At 40.4% G+C, this 25,013-nt stretch overlaps 1 protein-coding gene across 6 annotated transcripts in view; it reads left to right on the top strand.

Annotated features, from left to right (window-relative positions):
- Nucleotides 1-25,013, top strand: part of NODGS (nodulin/glutamine synthase-like protein) — a 119,458-nt gene that overhangs the window by 74,672 nt on the left and 19,773 nt on the right. For all 6 annotated transcript variants that reach the window (XR_016101223.1, XR_016101222.1, XR_016101224.1 and 3 more), the window contains exons 14-15: nucleotides 10,210-10,355; nucleotides 10,933-11,121. Coding sequence is in view for 3 of the 6 variants with exons in the window: in XM_088951885.1 (XP_088808011.1) it covers nucleotides 10,210-10,355; nucleotides 10,933-11,121 (335 nt within the window). In the remaining 3 variants the exon portion in view is untranslated. The remainder of the gene's footprint in view (nucleotides 1-10,209; nucleotides 10,356-10,932; nucleotides 11,122-25,013) is intronic.

Below are 25,013 nucleotides of genomic sequence, written 5' to 3'. Positions count from 1 at the left end.
CAAAGATCAAATCTTGCAAGAGGGAATGGCGGCGGCTGGAGGAGAACTCCTGGGACGAAGATGGCTGAATTGCTTCTCTTCTCTCTGGAGTCTGTATGAGATATGATCTCAATTCGCAGGATGCTTTCTTGCTTACTCAAAAAACCCCTGGTTCGAAATCTGATGTATTTCTCTTAGGGTTTCTCCTCCTTTCTTCTTGATTAAGAAAACCTCCTAATTAGGAGTTATCCCAATCCAAATCAGTATTTGGATAGGGGATTATCTTAATCCTATCTGCAGATTAAGTTAGTTTACTCCTGATCTTATCAGGAGGTTACCAGATTCAAATCTAATTTGAATTTGGTCTCCCAGAGTGGATAAGGTTAAAGGCCCAATCCTTTTACTAACATTAATCTCAGATTCGCCCCATAGATGAGTGATCATATCAGCCCAGCTCGTAATGGGCTTTTGGCCTATTAAGTGTTCAGTGTTTAACTAGTTTCCAATCTGCTGCCCAGTTGGGCTTCTTTGTATTGCGTGGGACCCAAGCATTGATCTACACACCAGACACATGGGTTCGGCCCAACCTTTTTTACAAGGCCCAGCCGAATTCAATGAAAAGCTCAGTGAACCCCTGAGCCCATCACATGGACCCTATGGGCCCAACACTTACATTAAGTGGTCCCTGGGCCAAGCCATCTTATAAAAACCCAGGGACTATGGGCAGGTGCAAGATTAGCCCATCAGGTATTATTATAAATGGTCTTACACTTAACCTCTCAGCCCTTGATGATCAAGCACTGCCTGACAAGAGAGGACCTCTCCCTCGGCTGCAAGGAACAGTGCCGCACTCTCTACTCACATGGATCCCGGGAATTAAAACCATTTGCAAACCTTTTTGAAACCGTACATATACATATATATATATATATACATATATATATTGCAAAACAAAATTCCAACGATTGAAATCAACTGCCGGCAGTTTGGTTTCCATCAGAGAGTGCATTCCCGATCATTACCATTGTCCGACAAAGGGACTGATCCTGTCACTATGATCACTCACTCAGATGAATTCTCAGACTGCCCCAACATGCCCAGGTTTTGGCTCCCGCTAAGGATCTCACTGATTGGCATATCAAAGACAGCCCGATCCGATACCTAGTGAAGTGTCATAATCGAGTCTAGGGGTCAGGTGTAACTTTCCAGTTTTGCCCATCTGTCTCCAAGGTCCAGGGCAATACTGGAAATCTGGTCCGGTTCAAGGATTCAAGTAATCCCATACTGCATGTGCCTTGGGTCTTACCCTAGTGGCCGAGACAAGCCATCCCAACACTTGGTGTTACACCAGTATTAGCCTTGGCAGGATAAATCTCCCCAGACTTATCCAATCAGCTGTGAACATTTAAAACTAACACGAGTCTCTATAAGTGTCCAGTTTTAGGGTCTTACACAGAATTGTACCAAACAACATGAATCAAACATGCACTTTATTTATTTACACTAAATAACAAAAGTACATCAAATCTGATTGAAGCTAAGGGCATACAAAACTGTCTGACAAAATCCTGAAACACACATGAAGAAGGAAAGAAGGTCACTAAACAATTCAAGGAATGAATAATACTGGTAATGGAAAGTAAATTGATAAGTAATTTAGGAACATGGAACACATTAGAGAGGGTAAGACCAAGAGGAAGGGAAATGGTTCCTTGGCCGGCTATGGTGGAAAAAGACCCATCAGCCAGTCTCACCTTATCTCTCCTAGAGAGGAGGTTATATGCCTGAAATAAATTTGACTTACTAGTCATGTAGTTTGGGGCTCCCAAGTCAATTATCCAAGGGGAATTAGATGTATGAGATGACACTTGGAAAGTAGTGGCGATGTTACCTGATGTCGACGCAAAGGAGGTAGGAGTAGGGCCAAAATCCATCTGGCCAAGTGTCCTACCTTATAATTCCAAATGGTCATGAAAGGAGTTGATGATCTCTTCTTTGGGGTAAACCAGAGTGTCGCTCCTGGGGTACCATGGGACTAGTCCCTTGCGATGCCACATTTGCTGAGTTATATTTCTTCTAACTGGGTTGGCTTCTTACTCGAATCAGATTTCTTACTTAATTCTGAGCCCTTTTAGGCTTACCATGAAGATCCCAACATGTGTCTCTAGTGTGCCTAAACTTTTGACAGTGAGTGCGCCAAAGTTTGTCTTTGTCATCCACTCTCTTCTGTGAATCACCCTTTGTAAAAGAACTTCTAACATTTGAACTTGTATCCCCTCGGACAGCTAGTGCAATCGGTTTCCTTTCTGTACAATCCATCACACTTCCTCTACTTTCCTCAGACTGAACTATGGCATAAACTTCTTGAATTGAAGGTAAGTTCTTACTTCCTAAGATTTGTACCCTCATGGATTCAGGATTCAGCCCCTAAAGGAAAGCAAAAACCCATTGTTGGGAAACAAGTGATTTGTAGGCTTTTGCATCTTCATCACACTTCCAATTCAATTTTGATAATGATCCGGTTCCTTCCAAATTGATGTCAGATCTGAGTAGTACACCGAGAGACTCCTCTCCCCCTGCTTGCAAGTGGAGGATTCAACTTATAATTGATATATCTTTGCATAATATCTCTGTTCTGAATAAGTAGATTTTGCTTGTTCCCATATTTCACAAGCTGTTTCAGCCCACATAAAAGTCTTCCTTACTTGTGGCAGCATGGAAACCAAGAACCATGGCATCACCATACTATTTTCTTGGTCCCATCTCTCATGTTCAGTACTACCAGTCTTTGGTTCTTTTGCTTTGCCATTGATATGCCCAATTTTCCCTCTAGCAGTAATGTAAAGTTTAATTCCCGTAGACCATTCAAGATAGCTCAGTCCATCAAAGGGAACTACAGCCATAGGGAAACTCATATCCATCCCCCCACTCATTCCATTTTGACCTCATGAAATTCCAGAAGTTGCAGAATTCTCAGAGGACATGATTCAAACACTTTTCAGATCCTACACACACCTTATGATTCCTCCTATCACCAAAAAACAGTCCTAGAAACACACCAAGGATGAAGCCCACATGCACACACTGCAATCTGGACACAATCTGACAACAAACCAGCTTAGATTGTCCAAAAAAGGCAAAAGTTTAGGTTGATCTCAGTGCTGAACTGTCTTAACAGTCACATTCCACCAACTTCATCCAAACACATAGACTGCCAGGAGGGGTCATAAACCAGTACGGTCACACCACAAGGGCTAAAAAATTAGGTCATCCACGACCTACAGATCTGTATTTTCAGGTATGAGATTACACAATCCATAAAAACAAGGAGGTTGAACCTCACAACTTCTCAGAAAGCATTCAGCAATCTGGATTCATTTTTTTTTCCTTGGTACACAACCAAGATAAAAGAAAAAAGGATATCAAAATGAATCTGTACCAGTCGTAGGTCTGCCCTTTTGATCACAGTTGAAGAAGACAAGAAGTTGTGGAAGAGGGAACTTGTTCGATCTGCTCTCAGGCCTAGCAGAACTGCTCTGATACCATATTAACAGCAGAATAGAGGAGAAGAAAGGGAGAAGAAGAGAAGGGAAAGAGAGGAGAGAAGGGAGAAGAGGAGTGTTTTGGAGTCAACTTAACTGGCTGGCAGCACCAGCTTAATTAATATATTAGGGTGACCATAATTAAAAGGGAAAGGACCCTTATGCCCCTACTTAAGTTACAGTAGATAAAACAAAGAAAAAAGCTACTTCAACTAGTCCAAACGGACCCTAACTCAGCAGAATACAAACATAAGAGATAAATTGAATATTCCAACAGTCTATGTTCTTTATATAATTGTTTATTGTGCCACATGGATGTGGAGATTCTAAGACTGATGTATAATTTTATAATACAACCTTTTGTACAATATTATTGTAATATATAGTCTTTGTATTTGTTCTTTTTCTCTTTTAGCCCTTTATGGGTATTTCTGTAATTGTACATATCATTTAATCTAATAGAGGATATATGGGGTGGGGGTCGACTGTTTGTCTTCCTTCTTGTTTGAACTCTCTTGTTGTCATGGTATCAAAGCATCTGAGTTGATTCAAGACCTGGGACTCAAAAATGTGTTCAAAGGAATTCTTAAAAGACTGTCCTTGGTTCACTTTAGTGCCACAAGGGCACTTTTGTACTTTTCCTCTTATTTTTTTATCACCCTAATATAAATTACATTGTTGGTGCCGCCTGCAGAACTTTTTGCCTCTCAATCTTCTTCTCTTCTCCTATCTTCTGTTCTCCGTTCTTTCTTCTCTTCTCTTGCTGGCTTCTACTATTATTTTTCAGGTTCATAAGGATTCAGGCCTCCATTTGAATACACTTTCAAGACCATTTTGAGGGCTGTTTTGATCAGCCCAAGATAACCTGTTTTCTCTGAAAAAGATGCCCACCAGGTGATTTTGTGTGTGTGTGTGTGTTTTCTTCCAATCAGCTATTCTGTTCAGTCTTGTATTCTAAAGTTTGTTTGACCCTGACCTACTTTAGATGCTCTATTTATTGGTTTGAAGATTTACTTTGATTTAGAAGGGTTTTCATCCCTTCTCTAGTTTTGCAGGCCTACAACCTTCCATATTTGGACTGTCAGTCCTAAAACCTACTTGTTTGGATTATTATCTTCGAGAGTCACATTTTCTTTTGTTATTGGATATTTGTCCTAGTGTTCAAAAGACTTTCTAATCAGTTTTATCTGAAGAACTGCTTCTTCTTTCTCTTTTTCGAACTCAGACTCATTTCTATTATTGTTCTAGACTAGATACTGTTAACCTAGATGGCTGGTGATGTGGACGCCGACAGCAGCAGCAATAATTTAGTGTTCTCAGCAGCAGCAATTTAGTGTTCTCATCCTATCGTATCTGTTCATTATTTTTGCCTTATCTGCTTTCAGTAGTAAGGATTAGGAGTCATATTTATTCAATGTTCTTATCTTATCAGTTCAGTAGTATGGATTCCTAGGGAGTCTTATCTTATCTTGTCAGTTCAGTAGGATAGATTAAGGGAGTCTTATCTTATCTTATCAGTTCAGTCTTATCTTATCTTATCAGTTTAGTAGGATAGATTAGTAGGGAGTCTTCCTAATTAGCAAGGACTCTTCCTAAAAGTAGGACTCTTATCTCTTGTAATCTCTTATTTAAGGAGCTGATTTTATTCAATAAAGGCATCGAAAATTTCAGTCAAGAAAGAGAGAGCAAGGAGAGTTAGGTGATCTCTTGGACAAATCACCATTAGGGCGCCAAGATAGGTTCATCAAGAGTAGGGAGGAACAAGGGAAAACAGGAGGTTTTCCCCGTGGACCGACCCGTGACGAGATCCTATTCCCAAGCCCATAACAATTTGGTATCAGAGCAAGGCGTCATGGGTGACCTTGAGCAGTTGACGACTAGGGTTCATGAAGTGGAGCTCAAGATCGTGGAAAACATCACGGAGGTGCGCGAGATCAAGGACGACGTCCAAGAATTAAGGCGCTTGATGGAGTTGTACTTTTCCAGCAAGGAAAGGAACCCGGAAGGGGCTGCAACCACAACCGGCCGCCGACCAGACGTGGCAGAATCGTCAGGCGAGCAGTAGGTCGTTGCCCTAGCGAAGGTTAGCAACACCCAGAATGTCCCGATTAAGCAGGAATCCGGTGTCGTCAAGGTGTCGCAGAATCTTGGGATTGCATATCTTCAAGTTATTGCAGGTGTTGGGGCAAGTGCTGGTGAAGGAGCTTGTATGCCTCATGTTGCAGCTGCAAATGTTGCAAAAGAGTGTTTGTTAGCAGCAGTCAGATCAGATCCTAGGGCTGCACATATCTGGGTGAATCTTGCTAATGCATACTATTTGGTTGGTGATCATAGAAGTGCTGGAAGGTGCCTAGAGAAGGCAGCAAAACTGGAGCCTAATTGCATGTCAACTCGATGTGTTGTTGCGCTTCATTGTATCAAGGATGCTGAAAGGTCTCAAGATCCCACTGAACAACTTTCATGGGCTGCGAATGAAATGGCTTCAATACTTAGAGAAGGGGACTCTGCAACAATTGAGCTTCGGATAGTGTGGGCAGGACTTGCCATGGTTCACAAGGCTCAGCATGAAATTGCAGCAATGTTTGGAACTGGACATAATGATTTGACGGAAGTGGAAGAGCAGGCTCTGTACACACTAAAGCAAGCAATAGAAGAGGATCCAGATGATGCGGTTCAGTGGCACCAGCTTGGCCTTCACAATCTTTGTACTCTATAGTTCAAGACATCTCAGAAGTACCTTAAGGCTGCAGTCGGCCGTGGCAAAGAATGCAGCTACGCATGGTCAAATCTTGGTATCTCACTACAGCTGTCTGAGGATGAACCCTCTTCATTGGAACCCTATCCAGGAGGGCAAAATCATTCCACCTATCCGGGATTCCTTTGACTATGTTTCAAGACACCCATCCTGAATTCGAGCTTGAGGACAAGCTCGTAGTCCAGGAGGGGAGTAATGATGTGGACGCTGACAGCAGCAGCAATAATTTAGTGTTCTCAGCAGCAGCAATTTAGTGTTCTCATCCTATCTTATCTATTCAGTATTCTTGCCTTATCTGCTTTCAGTAGTAAGGATTAGTAGGAGTCTTATCTATTCAATGTTCTTATCTTATCAGTTCAGTAGTATGGATTACTAGGGAGTCTTATCTTATCTTATCAGTTCAGTAGGATAGATTAGTAGGGAGTCTTCCTAATTAGCAAGGAGTCTTCCTAAAAGTAGGACTCTTATCTCTTGTAATCTCCTATTTAAGGAGCTGATTTTATTCTATAAAGGCATCGAAAATTTCAGTCAAGAAAGAGAGGGCAAGGAGAGTTAGGTGATCTCTTTGACAAATCACCATTAGGGTGCCAAGATAGGTTCATCAAGAGCAGGGAGGAACAAGGGAAAACAGGAGGTTTTCCCCGTGGACCGACCCGTGACGAGATCCTATTCCCGGGCCCATAACAGCTGGTAAGGTTGATGTTGTACCTGCGAAGTTCGATGGAACTAACTATAGTATGTGGAAGTTCCATTTTGATTTCTTTGTTGAGGGAAAGGGTCTGGAATGTTGTCTAAATGGTACAGTTACTAAGCCAGATGAAGCTGAAGCAAAAGGTTTTTTAGTAATGGAAACTTGACAATGGAAAGTTCCATTGAAACTCATATCGTTGTACCCATGAGAAGAATGAGAATGGCTTTTGACATGTATGCTTATCTAAAGAAGGTTTATTACCAGTCTAACATGTCTAGGCAGTACCAAATTGAATAGGGAATCTTTGCATATTGTTAAGGAGCCAAAAATACAGAAATATTATGCCAGATTTTTGGATTTGTGGGATGAATATGAACTAGTACACATTGACCCTTCTGATCCTCCTAAATGTGTTAAGTATATTCAGAAACACTTTGAGAAACGAAAGGTGAATCAGTTTCTCGTGAGGCTTAGACCTAAATATGAGATAATCAAATCTAACATTCTGAGCCAGGGAACCCTTCTAGACTTTTGGTCATATTGCTTCTCATTGTAAAAGGAAAAATATGTACACTTACTGTAATTTTCCAAAATCCTAGGGAGATCAAATTTAGTCATATTTCTTCTAGTTGGGAGATTAAATTTTCCAAATTTCTGGGTTCTATCAAATTATTTTCAGAATTTTTTTTAATTGACGGTTCAAATTTCTAGAAATTTTCCAAAATTTGAGGGGCTATTACATTTTAGTTTCAAATAGAAAAGTTTTGAAAAATTTTGGGGACTCAAATTTTCAGAAAATTTCCAAAATTCTGGGGGGTAATCAAAATTCAGTTTCAGATGCAAATTTTGAAAAAAATTTGGGGGCTTGAATTTTCAGAAGTTTTCTAAAATTCTAGGGGCTATCAAATTTCAGTTTAAGAAAAAGAAATTTTAAGAATTTTGGGGGCTTAAATTTTCAGAAATTTTACAAAATTCTAAGGTTTATCAAATTTCAGTTTCATACAGAGAAACTTTGAAAAATCCAGGGATCAAAACTTTCAAAAAAGAATTAGAAATTCAATCACATGCGTAGTCAACACAGAATTTCTTACTATTTTGGGAAACAATGTCAACAAACTAATTGTTTTTCCAAAATGGGGGCTATTACCCAAGTACACAGTAACAAGACACTGACCCAATTCGGATGCTGCTCAACAGATAACCATTTTATAAGTTGAGGATGTTGCAAATGTCATGCGTCATGGAGAAGTTTGACTTATGGCCATTTTACTAATAGGATATCAGTCTGTAATGAGAATTGAGTCCTTTTCTTGGTCTATCTATGAATTGTTTTTAGTTTATTTAGTTTTAACAGGGGGTTTACATTTTCTATACCTAAGGTCATGGAGGTGGTTAGGATAACTTAGTTACCTCATGATCCTCCACAGATAGTGATTAGCCATACTCTCAAGCTTAGCAAGAATAAGATTTTCCCTGGAAATGACAATCAATTGGAAGGATTTTTCAAATGCTTGGCCAAGAAGGTTTGTCTAGTTACTGGGATGAATGAAAGTAATTTTACGAAGTTTAAAGTGGTGGGGAGGGTTTGTTAGAAGATAGGTTGGAGTCTGTTGGAGATTTGTCATAAATTTTCTTAGTGCCAAAGGTGGGACAGGAAGTAGAGATAGAGGTATGGACAGATCTAGGTGGCAGTTAAACTTGAAAGGAAAATTCTGTTTGGGCTGTTGGACAGGTTATTTTCTTGTTCTGATGTTTCTTTGGGTTATTTTCCTTTGTAGATGTTGGTGATCCTGTTTCTCCCAGCATCTTGGGGGACTCTAGCATCATTTGTAGGTGGCAGTTTAGGTTGATAATGGAGTTGGTCATTGGCTAAGTAAAAGATCCTTACTCCTTTTTGTTTATTTGTTGTGATATTTTTTTTATATTCGCAGGGTAAGTCGTGCCTTTTCTTTTCTTTGCATTCTTTGTACCCTTTCCTCTTCACTGATCTTTAGTGAAATTCACCTTTTATTGTTGATCAAACAAAAATTCCTTGGTATTTGGAACATGTACAAATTATTTGATTGCCTATAGATATCCACTACAAAATAAGAAAATAAATTAAAAATTGAAAGTTAGTGCCAGTGCTTTATTGGTTGATTCCTTTCTCTTTTTTTTTTTTTTTGATTCCTTTATCACGATACCTTGTTTAGGAGTAATAAGTATTACATTTTTTAGCGGATTTGAGCTTGGTGCATCACAAAGTTCCATTCCAAGTGCCAAGTTGGTGTTGTGTCCAAGTTTTGGCATGGCTAAATTGAAGAATCATCCAGATATCACTAACAAAAATACAAAGATAAAACTGTGCTTGACACAAAATAGACCCATACATTCTACACACCTCTAAGAAGGCTTGCTTGACAGCTTGATCAAATTCTCAAGGGATTTATACATTATGGGGTCAGCCGCATACCATTTCCTTGAAGCTGGTTTAGTAGTTGTCTGTTCAGTTCACAAACTGATGAAGATGTTGTTGTATGGTTTAGACTTTAGATTTGAAATGCAAAAAGGTTGGTTTGATTGCAGCACGTGACATCATTGTCGACAACTCATTCTCTAACCAAAGAGGAGTGGGATCCAATAACACACAATCAGGTCAAACCAAATTTTGATAGTAGCAACTTGGGTATCCACTGACACAATCAACTCTAATATGGGCCTGGGACTCTATTAGATCTGAAGTATTAGCAGTTTTACAAGGGGTGATATTGGGCAGAACCTGTGGCTTGAGGAAGGGGATTCTAAGGTGGTGGTGGATTGGCTAAGGAGTGGAAGTCAGGGATTGCGGCAATATTGAAACACCTCAAGGAAAATGAGGCACCTGTATAGGAAATTGGTAACTAATTATTCATTGATGCAATGATCTAAATGGATTGGCTGATACAATGTCAAAATAAGGGATGAACAGGATTCAACTTTTCTGGGCACAATTGTAAGATCTTGAGTTGAAATTAGGAAGGGTCAGTTAGCTGGAGCTAGCCTATATTTGGGAATTCTTGGTACTTGCTCTTGAATATAGAACATTCTTTTATTACAATAAATGAACCTTAACTGTCTATAGAACATTCTTTTTACCCTTGCTGGATTTTGTTTTTCTTTCATCTCCATTTTGTATCATTCTGAAATCAGATGTGATTTATTTATGGTTATTCTCCCTTCTTATTCCAGTTTACAATTTTAAAATGGCTTCTTTTGTATTACAGCTTCATGCAGAATCTGGAAAGGGTCAGTTTGAAATAGTTTTGGGGCATAGAGTTTGTACTGATGCTGCTGACAACCTAATTTTTGCACGTGAAGCTATAAGGGCCGTTGCAAGAAAACATGGGTTACTGGCAACTTTTGTGCCCAAGTAAGAAATTGAGTCCATTAGGTTATACAATATACATATGGCATTTGGTATGATTATAGCTATCTAGATTCGTTATTGGCTTAAAGTAATCTTGTTCTGGAGGGGAAAATAAAACTGATCGCACTGCTCCTAATCACAGATCTATCACTCTGATACCATGTTTTTTGGTAAAAACGCAGTAAAGATTCAGAACAGTGAGAGGAGAGAAGAGAGCAGAGACGAAAAGATTTGAAATCAAAATCTGTCTCTGGCGGCACCAGCCTTTTGGTATTTACATTAGGGCGACCCACTCTAATAATAAAAGGGAGAAAATTACATAGTGCTCCTGCAGCACTAAAATAAAGAAAAACTGACAGATTCAATAGTACTTAATTTCTTAATCTTTTTTATTGGATCATGAGAATATTGCAATAAGTATTATGAACTAAATTCAAAGTAATCTTATATTTTGATGCTTTCAAGGCTTATGTTCAATCTCTTGAGGTATAATCTTAATTTTTGAAACATTCTTGTCACACTGTTACATCTGAAAACATTGGTTTTCAATGCACTACATGATACCTTCTGATTTCCTCAGGTACTCATTAGATGATATTGGCTCCGGATCTCATGTGCACACAAGTCTTTGGGAAAATGGAAAAAATGTTTTTATGGGATCCAAACAATCATCACTACACGGAATGTCTGTGGTTGGAGAGGAGTTTATGGCAGGAGTTTTAAGTCACCTTCCTTCAATTTTAGCATTTACTGCGCCACTTCCAAATAGGTCAATATTTTCTCTTCCATTTTGCTTCTTTTTAATAAAATTGTTTAATATCTGGCATTCGGTCTGTATGAATTGATGACTATTAAAAACTAAGCATTTTGATTGATCTTCTGAAATTAACGCCATAATTGAATGGAAAAACTGGTTAGCATTGCCAGGCCCTTGCTGAGATGGAGTGGCATCCCAAGGGACTCTAATATATAAAATACTTTTTACAGGAGCATTAACAAGGTTCTGGGTAAAATACACACGATATTAGCACAGCCATGTCATCTTGTAACTTCAATATGCTAATAAACCATTGATCTGTATGCTTAGAAATTTGGGCCCTCTGCATATGAAAGTGGCTACAATTAACAAAACAGTTTGGATGATGACTTTGAAAGTTTAGGAAGGGATGGGGAAACTCATCTTTATTTTGGAGAAGGGTTATTCATATAAAGTATGGAATTCTGGATATGGGGTTGCACTTGTAGAGAACATTGGTGTGGGCCCCACAGCTGTGGTCCCACTCTGTCCGTAGGGTAGAATGTATCTAGTCACAGCTGTGGTCAATTTGTTGTTCTGTTATTCCTAGTTGCTATTTATTTTTCAGTTTTATATTGTTTGTTGTGTGTTAGCAGTTATGATGTAAGCACCAAGAGCAGATATGTCCTTTCATGTAACTAGCATAACATATATATATTAAATTAAAGTGGCGGCGGCAGAATATTGACATTCTGTTCTGCTCTCTCACCACTCTTTCTTCTACTTCTTCACTTTCTCTTCTCATCGAATCTGAAACTTCTTAGTGATCAAGACTGATAGCAGTCTTGAACACCTACATGGTATCAGAGCCAAGTTAGGGTTTCTCATGTGAGCCTAATACCAGCCGACCACATGAGAATCTCCTAGGACTAGAAGCTGAAAATGAGGAGTTCGCAGACTGATTCTTGGAGATCGCCAGAGGTGCTAGCAGCTATTGGAAACTTGCTAGGGTTGCAGAGTGGTGGTGGTCAGGAAGGATCAGAGAAGACTAGGGTTTGGGTAATCCTAGAAGGCAGAAAACAATTTTTCCTTGTTAGTTGTTTACTTTCTAAGAGAAGTTCTATCAGAGAAGATAGGTTGGACCTATCTGGAGGGGAAGGCCGAACCATTCTAGGTTTTTCTCTCTTCGATTCACTAGGGTTTTACAGCAAACCCTGGACCGAACTGTCTCAACTGTGTTTCTCTCTACTCTAGGGTTTGAAAGTGATCTTGCGGCAAGCCCTAGTGTTTGACTGAACCCTATGATCTACCTAGAGCTACCCTTAAGTTTATTGGTAGGTCTGATCAGATTCTAGGGTTTCTTATTAACCCTATTGCAAGCCTATCTATACAGTTCTGTTTGGGTTGTGCAACTGAATTGCTTACTTAAGGACTGATTAAACCCTACTGCAAGCATATCACATTTTTTTAAGCTGTTCTCAGAGTCCTAAGGGGTTAGAGCTCTACGGACAGCTACTGCTGTGTTGGCTAGTTGGTTTCAGATCAGAATTATCTCAGTTTTGTGCACATACACTGAGAATACAGATCAGCCCTATACTATTTTGATTGAGATTGGTAGTTCAAGTGCTGTTTTGAGACTTTACAGAAATGGAGTTTAAAAATCAAGTAGAAGGCAGCCTTGGGAACATCAGTTATGGTAGTGTTTCTAAGATGGGTGGTCAGATTACGACCGTAAAGTTTGATGGATCAAACTATTTGGAATGGGCTCAATCAGCCATGATGGCTATTGGTGGAAGAGGTAAATTAGGATACCTCTTGGGAGACATGAAAGAACCTCCCAAGGGAGACCCGACATATACCAACTGGATACAAGAAAACTACTTGGTTATGACATGGCTATGTAATTCTATGCAGCCTCATATTAGCCAGAATTATTTGTGGGCAAAGACAGCTAAGGAGATATGGGATGTTATGAAAGAAACTTATTCCCAACCCCTTAATGCTACCAAAGCATATGAATTGAAATGTGAAGTGAAAAATCTTAGACAAGGAGAGAGACCGGTTTCCGTATATTTCTCTACCTTGCAGTCCTTGTGGCATGAGATTGATCACTTAGAGACTATTGAGTGGGAGAGTCTTAGAGATGCACAGATATATAGAAAGCAGGTTGAGACAAACCGGGTATTTGAGTTTCTGGCAGGCTTAAATTCAGATTATGATATTGTCCGGCAACAGATTTTGACTAGAGACCGTGTGACTCTCTCTTAGGCATACTCATTTGTACACAGTGAAGAGACCAGAAGGAAGGTTATGATGCAACCTCAGCCACCCACACCAGCCTTTGTAGCGGTTACACCCAAATCAGGGGGTGATTCAGAGAAGGACAGGAGGAAGGAAGACAAGAAGGATGTGGTATGTGAACATTGTAAGAAGCCCAAACATACAAAAGAGACATGTTGGAAACTGCATCCTCACTTGGTTCCTGCGAAGTTGAGAAACAAGAAGGGCACTGCTCATGTAGCCGTGAACATTGATTCAGCATCCTCATCTGGCACAAAAGGAACATCTTTGGAGACCTTAGTTGCAGTTCGAACTGACCTAATACAGCTAGAAAAGGAAGTTGGAAATCCAGCTCAGCCACCGCAGCCTCCATCAGCCCCTGCCACATCTGCCTTCGCCCATTCAGGTACTCGAGCTTCAGCCTATCATGCCTCAGCTCCAGGTACTACTGAACCTTGTTGGGTAATAGACTCAGGTGCATCTGATCACATGACTAGCTTGCCTTCATTGTTTACTACTTACCATTTGTCTTCTGGAAGGGATAAGGTACCTATTGTTGATGGCTCCCTAGTTCCTATTTCTGGGAATGGTGACATCAAGCTTTCAGATACTATCTCCTTGTCATCTGTCTTGCATGTTCCTAAGCTTGATACTAACCTTCTTTCAGTTAGTAGTATTACCAAGCATATGAACTGCTCAGTAACCTTCTTCCCCGACCAATGGGTTTTCCAGGACTTGGAGACGCAGAAGGTGATTGGGACTGGCCGTGAGGCGAATGGGATCTATCTGCTCAGGGAGCGGTTCTGTCAGGGAGAGTCAGTTGAGAAGATGTCTTTTGTTTCTCAGAGTGTGAGTCCGGTTATGCTTTGGCATAACCGATTAGGTCATTTGTCTTTTCGATATTTACAGAGTTTGTTTCCTGCTTTATTTGAGTCTATTGAGTTGTCTCAGTTACAATGTGAAAGTTGTGAGTTTGCTAAGCATTGTAGAAAGCCTTATTTATTGAGTAATAAAAGGAGTGATAATTCTTTTGATATTGTGCATACTGACGTTTGGGGGCCTTATCATATCCCTTCCATGGGTGGGTACAGATGTTTTTTGTTATTTGTTGATGACCATACCCGTTTTTCTTGGGTTTATCTCATGTGTTCACGAGATGAGGTACCTTCCCTGACCCAAAATTTTCACCAAATGATCCTAACCCAATTTGATTCCAAGATCAAAGTTCTCAGATCTGATAACGCAAAGGAATACTTTGCTAAATCCTTGACATCTTATCTTCTTCATCATGGGGTTATCCACCAGAGCTCTTGCCCTCATACACCTCAGCAGAATGGAGTTGCCGAAAGGAAGAATAGGCACATTTTGGAAGTGGCTAGATGCCTCATGTTTACTTCTAATGTTCCTATTCGCTTCTGGGGCGATGCTATCATCACGGCAGTATACCTTATTAATTGAGTTCCTTCCAGGGTCCTTGATATGCGATCTCCTTTTTCCCTCCTACACCCACATGAGGACTTGTTTTCTATTCCTCTTAAGACATTCGGTTGTACTTGCTTTGTTCAGCTTCTCGGACCCCATCACTCCAAGTTCGAACCCAAAGCCTCCAAATGCATCTTCCTTGGTTATGCACAAACTCAAAAGGGTTATTACTGCTATGATCCTGTCTCCGGGAGGAAGTTTGTCTCCATGGATGTCACTTTCTTTAAGGGGACACCCTATTATCCTCGGGTTTCCCCTCAAGGGGAGAGCAGTGAGAGTGGGGGGTTGAGTTATTGTCTTCAGGGGGAGAGCAGTGAGAGTGGGGCAATTCCTTTACCTATTCCATTGGGTGATGAGAGCTGCAATGGTGAGGGTAGTCAGAGGGATCAGGAGTTGCGGGTTTATCACAGGCGGTGCAGGCAGGTTGATCATGATCATCAGCAGTCTAGGCCAGCTCCAATCTCATCTGTAGCTCCAGGTCCAGATACTACAGTCCCAGAGCCCACAGAGACTTCCCCTACAGATGATCTTGACCTTCCAATTGCAGTCCGTAAAGGGAAACGACATTGTACCACATCCACAACCCACTGTATTTCCCATTTTTTATCCTATGATCGCCTATCTCCTACCTACAGGTCCTACCTTAGTTCCATTTCCAATGTCCCTATTCCAAGAACAATGCAAGAAGCCCTATCCGTCCTTGAATGGAAAGATGCAATGCAAGTTGAGATGGATGCCCTGTTGAAAAACAACACCTAGGAGGTAGTTGATTTGGCCAAAGGAAAGAAACCAGTTGGATGCAAATGGGTATTTACGGTGAACCATAATGCAGATGGATCTATTGAGAGGTATAAAGCTCGATTAGTTGCAAGAGGGTTTACACAGACTTATGGCATAGATTACTTGGAGACCTTTGCACCGATAGACAAGATGACTACTATTCGAGTCCTATTGTCCCTTGCAGCAAGTCACACTTGGCCTTTATACCAAATGAACGTGAAAAATACCTTTCTAAATGGAGATCTGCAGGAAGAAGTTTACATGCATTTGCCTCCTGGATTCTATGATGCAGAAATAGGTAAGAAGGCCTGCTGGCTCAACAAGGCTTTGTATGGTTTGAAACAGTCACCTAGGGCTTGGTTCGATAGATTCATACTAGCTCTTGTGAAGTTTGGTTATGTACAGGCCCAGTCAAATCATACCCTATTCATCAAGAGGGTGGAGTCCTCTTTGACACTACTGGCAGTATATGTTGATGATATTGTGGTCACAAGGAATGATAGCCATGAGATTGAGTCTCTTAAACAGCTTCTTCATCAAGAATTTGAGGTGAAGGACCTTGGTGTACTTCAGTATTTTTTGGGTATTGACGTTGCTAGATCCAAACAGGGGATCTTTATTTCTCAGAGGAAATATGTCCTAAACTTATTGGCAGAAACTGGAAAATTAGGTGTCAAGCTTGCAGATACACCAATTGAATAGAACCACAGGATTAGTGCCGATAGTGGGGAGCTTCTTGAAGACAAAGTTATGTTCCAGCAATTGGTAGGAAAGCTCCTATATCTCTGCCTCACTCGGCCAGATATTACTTATGTTGTTAGTGTTGTCAGTCAGTACATGCATTCTCCTAGAACCACACATCTTCTTGCGGCAGAAAGAATCTTAGCCTACTTGAAGAGATGCCCAGGTAGGGGTATACTATTCAAGAACAACAATCACATGAAGGTGGAGGTCTATACGGATGCTGATTGGGCTGGGAGTGTTGATGACAGAAGGTCTACCTCAGGATATTGTGCCCTTGTGGGAGGAAATCTTGTCTCCTGGAGAAGTAAGAAACAAAGTGTTGTCTCCCGGTCAAGTGCTGAAGCAGAATACAGGTCCATGGCCAACGGAGTGGCTGAAATCCTATGGCTAAGATCTCTACTTGAGGAGTTGGGTATTGAGTATGAGAAGCCCCTGATGTTGTACTGTGATAATCAAGCCGCCATTAATATAGCACATAATCCAGTACAACATGACAGAACCAAACACATTGAAGTTGACCGCCACTTTGTCGAGAGAGGGTCTCATATCAAGAAGTATGCCTCCTTTACATCACATCCAGTGTGCAACTAGCAGACATCCTCACTAAAGCCGTATCAAGAAAGAAGCTAGAAGCGGATCTATCCAAGTTGGGAATGATGAACATATACTCCCAACTTGAGGGGGAGTGTAGAGAACATTGACGTGGGCCCCACAGCTGTGGTCCCATTCTATCCGTAGGGTAGAATGTATCTAGTCACAGCTGTGGTCAATTTGTTATTCTGTTATTCCTAGTTGCTATTATTTTTCAGTTTTATATTGTTTGTTATGTGTTAGCAGTTATGATGTAAACACCAAGGGCAGATATGTCCTTTCATGTAACTAGCATAACATATATATATTAAATTAAAGTGGCGGCGGCAGAATATTGGCATTCTGTTCTTCTCCTCAAAATCTGTGTTCTGCTGCTCTCTCACCACTCTTTCTTCTACTTCTTCACTTTCTCTTCTCATCGAATCTGAAACTTCTTAGTGATCAAGACTGATAGCAGTCTTGAACACCTACAGCACTCCTGTGAGTTTTTAATCCAGGATTTTTAGACTTGGGAAAACAATCGGTCAGGATGGTAAAGATACATAGTTCATTTCTTGGTTTGTTTCGACTTTTCAAGAAGTCTACCCCCTGGAATCAAGACTTTTCATGTGGATAGCTATCTACACAGCTGAGAGAAAGTGTAGGACTAGAGCAGGAATTCCTGAGTCTCAACAAAAATAATAAATATAAGATGAGAAGATCAAGGAAATTAAAGATGGCAGGGAGAATGAAGGAGATTCTGACATTAAAGGGGTTTCAGATGGATGAATTTTCAGAATAGACAAATGAATTATGTGCTGACATAGCATCCTTTTATTCTAGATGGGCTTTCATTTACCCAATTCTGAGTGAGACGGGTAAAGCTATTTTTGCGAGGGACTTTAATATGGTGATTTCTCTTGTGTTCTCTACTGTATTATTTTGTATATATTATATTATCTGAACAATTTCTTCTCATTCTATAACTTTTTTCTGTTACCAAATTTTTTTGTTACTTTACAAAATGGAAAAGAATAGTGAATATGAGTCCTTAAATCTCTTGGTAAATAACAAGTACCAATTGGTTCAAAGTATGACATAGTGATCTTTTGTTTTTTTTTTTTCCTTTCTTTCTTTGATAAGTGAGTAAAAATTTTCATTACTGAGGGAAAGATTTTCCTCAAAAAATTACAAAAAGTACAAAATGAGTGAGGACCGTAGCAAATCAAAACCCACTATGGAAAAGGAAGGATAAAAAGTTAGTGTTGCATAAATCATACCAGTGATGTTTCTGTAAATCAGTATTAATGGATAAAGATACAGGAGCCTGAATCCCAAATATGTCTAGGAATTGAATTGGAAAGATGAAAAAACATGGACCCAAGGGCATGACCAAAATTGGTCTTTATCCTTTTTTGCAATTTTCTATGGAATTTGAAAAGATGAGAATAGGAAAATTGTTCCCAATACAATTAATACTTTTGAGAATTTTCAACAGAGAAGATCCTTCTGGTATCTATCACCACTGTGCCCCTTTTATGCAAAGCAAATGGTGAAAACATTTTTTTACCTAATAATCTTTTTTTATCAATAACAAAAATTTCATTAATCGAACAAAATAATTAAATACGAAGGAGGGGAGATAAACTTTCTTAATTCCCCCAGCAGAGGTAAGAGCCCCCAAAGTGAGGAAAAAAAAATCCAGAATTACTGTAGAGAACACTGATGTGGGCCCCACTGTGTTCGTAGGACAGCATGTGTAGCTATTTGTTCCAGTTATAGTAGTGTCAGTTTGAGTCAGTTTGTTAATTCAATTGTTATTTATTTCAGCTTTTATTTACTTTATTTATTATGTAAGTACTAAGGGCAGATGTGTCCTTTCCATTATGTACTAAACATAACCTATAAATAATAAGAAAGTGGCGGCGGCAGATCAGTAAGAATCTGTCCTTCCTTTCAACCACTTGTGTTCTCCTGTTTCTCTTCTATTCTCTCTCCTTTTTCTCTCCTTTTCTTCTGTTTTGTAAACCTAAAACCTATTAGGATTCAAGACTGATTACAGTCTTGATCTTCTACTATTACAACTGAGACCAGAATAAAGATTCCCTAGTCACCCCTTGCTTGGCTAACCCATCTGCAAACGAGTTAGCAGATCTTTTCACCCAACTGTACTTTATTTCTATGTCCTTAGCCAACCACCTGAATTTTTTCCTTTCATTGGTGTAGTTCCATAACCCAGCCTTGTCTTCTCTCAGCCACCCTACTACCCACCTCCAGCCCCCTTCAATTACAAGCCTCCTAATATTCATTTCCTTGGACCTTTGAACACCTTCCAAAGCCGCAAAAATCTAAGCCCTGAGAGAGTCACTTGCCCCAATTGGGCCTGAGAACATGGCTGAAACAATCCCATTCTCATCCCTAAACACACCCCCAATGCCTGAATGCCCAGGGTTCCCTCTACTGCTGCCTTCAAAGTTCAACTTTATAAAGCCAATGGGGGAGGGCAAGACACAAAAACCCATTTTCACCTGGGCAGAGCTAGTAATCTCTTTCCACTTTCTCAGAAAATCGTCCACTGTAAGGTCTATGAATAAATCCGAGGACTTCAACCACTGTACCACCCTGATGTGAATTAAACCTATCAAACTTTCAGAGTTTCTTTCTTTCTCACAGAATATTCTTGAATTCCTTTCTTTCCACAATGTCCAGCATACAGCAGCTCTTAGGCACGTCCACGTGGTCTTACCCCTCTTCAAATGCCACCTGAAGAAAGAAGAAGAAAATAGACTTTGCCACATTCAAAGGGGGATTCCACCTACACCCTGTGTCTACTATTTTTTACCTAATAATCTCCTGTAGCTGTGTCTACTATTTTGGAATTCTTCTCTCCATTTGGATGCAAGCAGTCTCCTCTAGGTGACTTGAGAAACTTACTATGCATTTTGTTAGAGTACACAAAACAGGGGTGTTTTGGTCATTTGGGTTTATCTATTTGAGAGTGAAAGGTCTGTTTTATTTAAGTTTAAGTTATGTGTCCCATCACTTATGAGGGACAATATGGTCTTTCTTGTAACTATGTTATTGGAGATAAATACAAGTGGGTCGACTAGAGAGAGGACTGATTTTGCCGAACCCTTCTTCTTCTTCTCCTTCTTCTCTACTGTAACCTAGGACCAAATAAGGTTTTCACATGGTATCAGAGTGCATGTAGCAAGTTAAGATCTGCTCGTCTTGCTCTTTTATTCTGGTTTACCCAGTTTTTTTATCGCCCTCCTCTCTAGGGTTTTGCAGATTTCTCAAGAACCACTGGGAAATTAAGGGAAAGGTTGAAAAGGAGTGATTGTTTTTCTCTATAGGAGGCCTTCATGCCTCCGGTTTGTGGTGCAGTGGCTGTTTGTGGTGATTGGTAGGAAGCTCTCTATTCGATGGTATGAAGAGAGCAGGTTTGGGTGAACAGTGTTCAGCTGAGTACAAGTTGGTTGTGCAGAGTGCAGTGTAAGTGTTTGGTTTAATGGCTGAGTGATTTCAGCCCTTGTATTTGGTGTGTGAGTGGTTTTGCAGTGTGCAGTACAGGTGTTTGATTTAATGACTGAGTGATTTCAGCTTTTGTATTTGATGTGTAATGTGTATTTGAAGAAGTTGGTGGTGCTGAAAGTGAGATAAGTTTTGTGGAAGTGTGTGAGGTTGTGCTGAATATTTGAAGGTGAATACTCTACATATAGTGATGATTTCTTTGTGAGGTAAGGTGAATTAGTTAAGATGGCATCGATTGGACATGGGAATGACAATAAAACAGGCATTATGATTTCTCTAGATTACCTAAATGTCCAAATGACATCTATTAAATTGAATGGTGAGAATTATGTGTCGTGGGCAAAATCTGTGGAGGTGTTTTTAAAACCCAAGAAAAAAGTAAAACATGTGAGAGAGGAGAAACCCTCCTCTGATTCTCTAGGGTTTAGTGACTGGGAACAGGAAGATACAAAAATAATGGCATGGTTGTGGAATAGCATGGAACCAAAAATTAGCGTGAACTTTATGTTCCTAGATACAGCTAAAGAAATCTGGGATCATGCTAAGAAACTGCATTCCGGGCAAGACAATACAACTAGGGTGTATTAGTTGTACCAAGAGTACTTTAATCTGAAACAAGGCAGTCAAAGCTTGGAGGAATACTATGCAAGTCTGAGGAATATCCGAAATGAGCTCAATGTGTATCATCCTCTGACACAAGATGTTCAGATTCAGCAACAACAGCGTGAGCAACTTGATGTGACAAGGTTTCTGGTGGGTTTGAAGGCTGAATATGAGCCTGTCCGAGCACAAATACTGGGGGGGTCTGCTCTTCCCTCACTTGAAGAAGTTTTTGCTCGTCTTAGGAGGACATTTATTGAGTCTATAGAGCATTCTTCTCTCTCAGACAGATCTGGTTTTGTGGTGACTAGAGGGGGAGGCCATGGAAATAGAGGTGGTTGTGGTGGTGGTGGTGGACTTCTAGGTAACCGTTGTGGTCCCATGTTTAACCGTGCTGGTGGCCGAAGTGGAGGTCGGGACTCAGGAGGAGGTCGTGTTAAAGGAAGAAGTAATGCCCCTAGGAAGTGTACATACTGTGGATTAGAGGGGCACACGGTAAATTTCTGCTATGATTTACATGGTCCACCCAACACTTGGGCGGACCATGCTGTGACTAAGGGTAGTGGTACAGCTACTAAAAGTCAGCAAACTAACCCGATCCCCTCCACATCTACTGGTGTTTCTGGGAAGGAGATGGTGAGTGTACCCCGTGCAGTAAATGAGCAGTTCCTTCAGACATCTTCTCAGCAGAACACAACTACCATTGCCCATTGAGGTATGGCTTGCTTGGCTTCCAAACCTTCACACTGGATCATTGAATCTGGAGCCTCGGACCATATGTCTAGGACTCCTAATGTATTTTCTTCTCTTTCTTGGTCCTCCACATCTCAAACAGTTACTCTTGCTAATGGTTCTACATCTCCCATTTGTGGTGTTAGTGATGTTGATCTCTCCTCGTCTTTATCATCTGTTTTATATGTTCCTAAGTTCCCCTTTAACCTTATGTCTGTTAGTAAATTAACCAAGTCACTTAATTGTTCCATAACCTTTTATCCCTCTTCTTGTGTGTTTTAGGATCTATAGACGGGGATGAAGATTGGTGGAGGGCATGAGACAGGTGGATTGTATTACCTTGATGGTTCCTTCATTGAGTCATCTTTCATCTTTGGATTGTGAGTCATGTCAGCTTGGGAAACATCATAGTCTCTTTTAGTCCAAGAGTTGATAGTCGTGTCTTGAGTCCTTTTTCTTTAATTCATTATGATGTCTAGCGTCCGATCAAAGTGATGTCTATTAGCGTAAGGGGTATTTCTGTCTTTATACTTATATTAAGGTTGCTGATCTGTAATATTATGTTAGAACCAGTGCTCCTTACTTAAATAAGGGCATATATGTCTTTTCCATTTATTTTAATAATAAAAGCACATGTCTGGCCGAATGGGAGTTAGGTTTTTTTTACTTCCAGTTCGAACCAGACTTTCTCCTTTTCTCTCTCTCTCTTTCTTCCACCTTTCTACCTCTCTCTACATGACTGATCTCAGACAAATAGAACTCCAAGGCAGGCCGAATCATAACATGGTATCAAAGAAACTCGAATCTGCCTAGATTTCTATTCTCTGCGCACCCAATCTAGGTTTCTCTTGATTTTCCTGCATTCAACTGGAGATAAGGGAAAGTGCTGAAAAGGAGTGATCTCCCTCTCCCCTTGGAGGTTTCTATGCCTCCAGTTGTGTCTTGTGTGGTCGGTTGCTGTCGTTTCTAAGAAGCCCTCCCCTAATCGATAAAGAGAAGGGCCGATCTGTATGGTGCAGTGGCTGTCTTGTGTGGACCGATTTTCTGCTCGTGTGGTTGTTCCTTCAGTTATAAGGTAAGAGATTTATATGCATGATTTCTGTTATGGATCAAATAGGAAGTATATATCAGATCATATGTTGGGGTTTCAGACAATAGCTTGCTAGGGTTTATGCTGTTTTTGTGTATTTCGAAGGAAAAGTTTTGATCATATAGTGGTGAGATTTCAGGTAGTCGTAGGTGTAGGGTTTGTGGTGTAAAGAGTACAATTTTCAGCAACAAGTGCTGAAATCAGTGTGACAAGTGTGATCTAGTCGTGTGCAGTGTGCAGAATTCAGCAAGTGTGCAGAACCGGTGATAACAGAATGGGAGATAACAGTGATTGTAAATCTAATGTGATGGTGCCTACAAACTACCTGAATGTTTAGATGACCTCCATTAAGCTAAATGGAGAGAATTATGTGCCTTGGGCTAAATCCGTTGAAGTCTTTCTGAAGGCAAAGAAGAAAGTAAAACACATAAGAGAGGAGAAACCCTCCACTGACTCTCACGAGTATGAAGACTGGGAGCAAGAGGATGCTCAAATCATCACATGGTTATGGAATAGTATGGAACCCAAGATTAGTGTAAATTTCATGTTTCTTGACACTGCCAAAGATGTGTGGGACAATACGTAATGACAATACAACCAGAGTGTATCAGTTGTATCAGGAGTACTTCAATATGCAACAGGGTAATCAGAGTCTTGAGGAGTACTATGCCAGTATGAGAAACATACGTAATGAGCTGAATGTCTATCACCCTCTCACTTCTTATGTCAAAATTCAGCAACAAGAGAGAGAATAGCTTGATGTGACTCGATTTTTGGTGGGACTAAAATCTGAATATGAACCAGTACGGGCTCAGATACCAAGAGGATCAACTCTCCCTTCTTTAGAAGAGGTATTTGCTCGACTCCAGAGGACTTCTATCAGATTTACTGAGAACTCTAATATCTCAGATAGATCTATCTTTGCTGTGTCGAGAGGCCGTGGTGCTAGAGATGGAGCTCAGGGAGCTCAGTCTGGCCGTGGTGGTAGTAGTAGTCCGGTGTATGGCCAAAGTGGCAATGGTGGGCCTACTTATAATCGTGGTGGTGGTCGTACTGGGGGCAGAGATTCAAGGGGAGCCCGTGGTAGAGGACGTGGCTCAGGCCCGAGGAGGTGCACTCATTGTGGTATGGTTGGACATACCATTAACTATTGTTATGATCTACATGGTCCACCCTCAACTGGGCCAATCATTCTATGACTAGTGACACCAGTTCCAGCTTTAGACAGGAGAGTCGTTCATCTGATCAGATACCTCCTACATCCACAGATGGTCCCGTGAAGGAGATGGTGAGTGTTTCCGTGATGAATATGAGAGGTTTATCCAATCCACATCACAACAGAACATGGCTACTTTCGCTCACTCAGGTATGGCTTGTTTGGCATCCACACCCAATCCTTGGATCATTGACTCTGGAGCCTCCGATCACATGACTGGAACTCAAGGTGTGTTTTCTTCCCTATCTCATTGCTCAACATCACAATCTGTCACCCTTTCTAATGGTTCCACATCCTCAATTTGTGGTGTTGGTAATGTTGACCTAGACCCTATATCCATATCCTCAGTTTTGTATGTTCCTAAATTGCCTTTTATTCTTATGCCTGTTAGTAAACTGACCAAATCACTTAATTGCTATATTACTTTTTATCCTTCTATGTGTGTTTTTCAGGATCTCAAGACGGGGATGAAGATTGGTGGAGGGCATGAAGCTAGTGGACTGTATTACCTTGACAGTGGTGGAAAAACTTCAACAGCTCTCCAGTCATCCCTTTCTCCTCTCCAGTGGCACTGTCGATTTGGTCATCTGTTGCTAAAAGTTTTGAAGTCATTGGTTCCGTCTTTGAGTCAACTTTTTGTTTTGGATTGTGAGTCGTGTCAGTTTGGAAAACACTATCGTGTTCCCTTTAGTTCTAGGGTTGATAACCGTGTGTCGGGTCCTTTTTCTTTGATTCACTCCGATGTTTGGGGTCCTTTATAAAGTGATGTCATATAATGGGTATAGATATTTTGTCATTTTTGTAGATGATTTTTCAAGGATGACGTGGCTCTATCTAATGAAAGAAAGAAGTGAATTGTTTACCATTTTTCAGAAATTTTATGCTGAGATTCGTAAT

This window comes from Nelumbo lutea, chromosome 6 (genome assembly GCF_056320005.1).
Source record: "Nelumbo lutea isolate HS-2025 chromosome 6, American lotus-T2T, whole genome shotgun sequence".
NCBI lineage: Eukaryota > Viridiplantae > Streptophyta > Magnoliopsida > Proteales > Nelumbonaceae > Nelumbo > Nelumbo lutea.
Note: the sequence above shows the minus strand (reverse complement) of the source record. Positions and strands in the feature narration are given on the sequence as shown.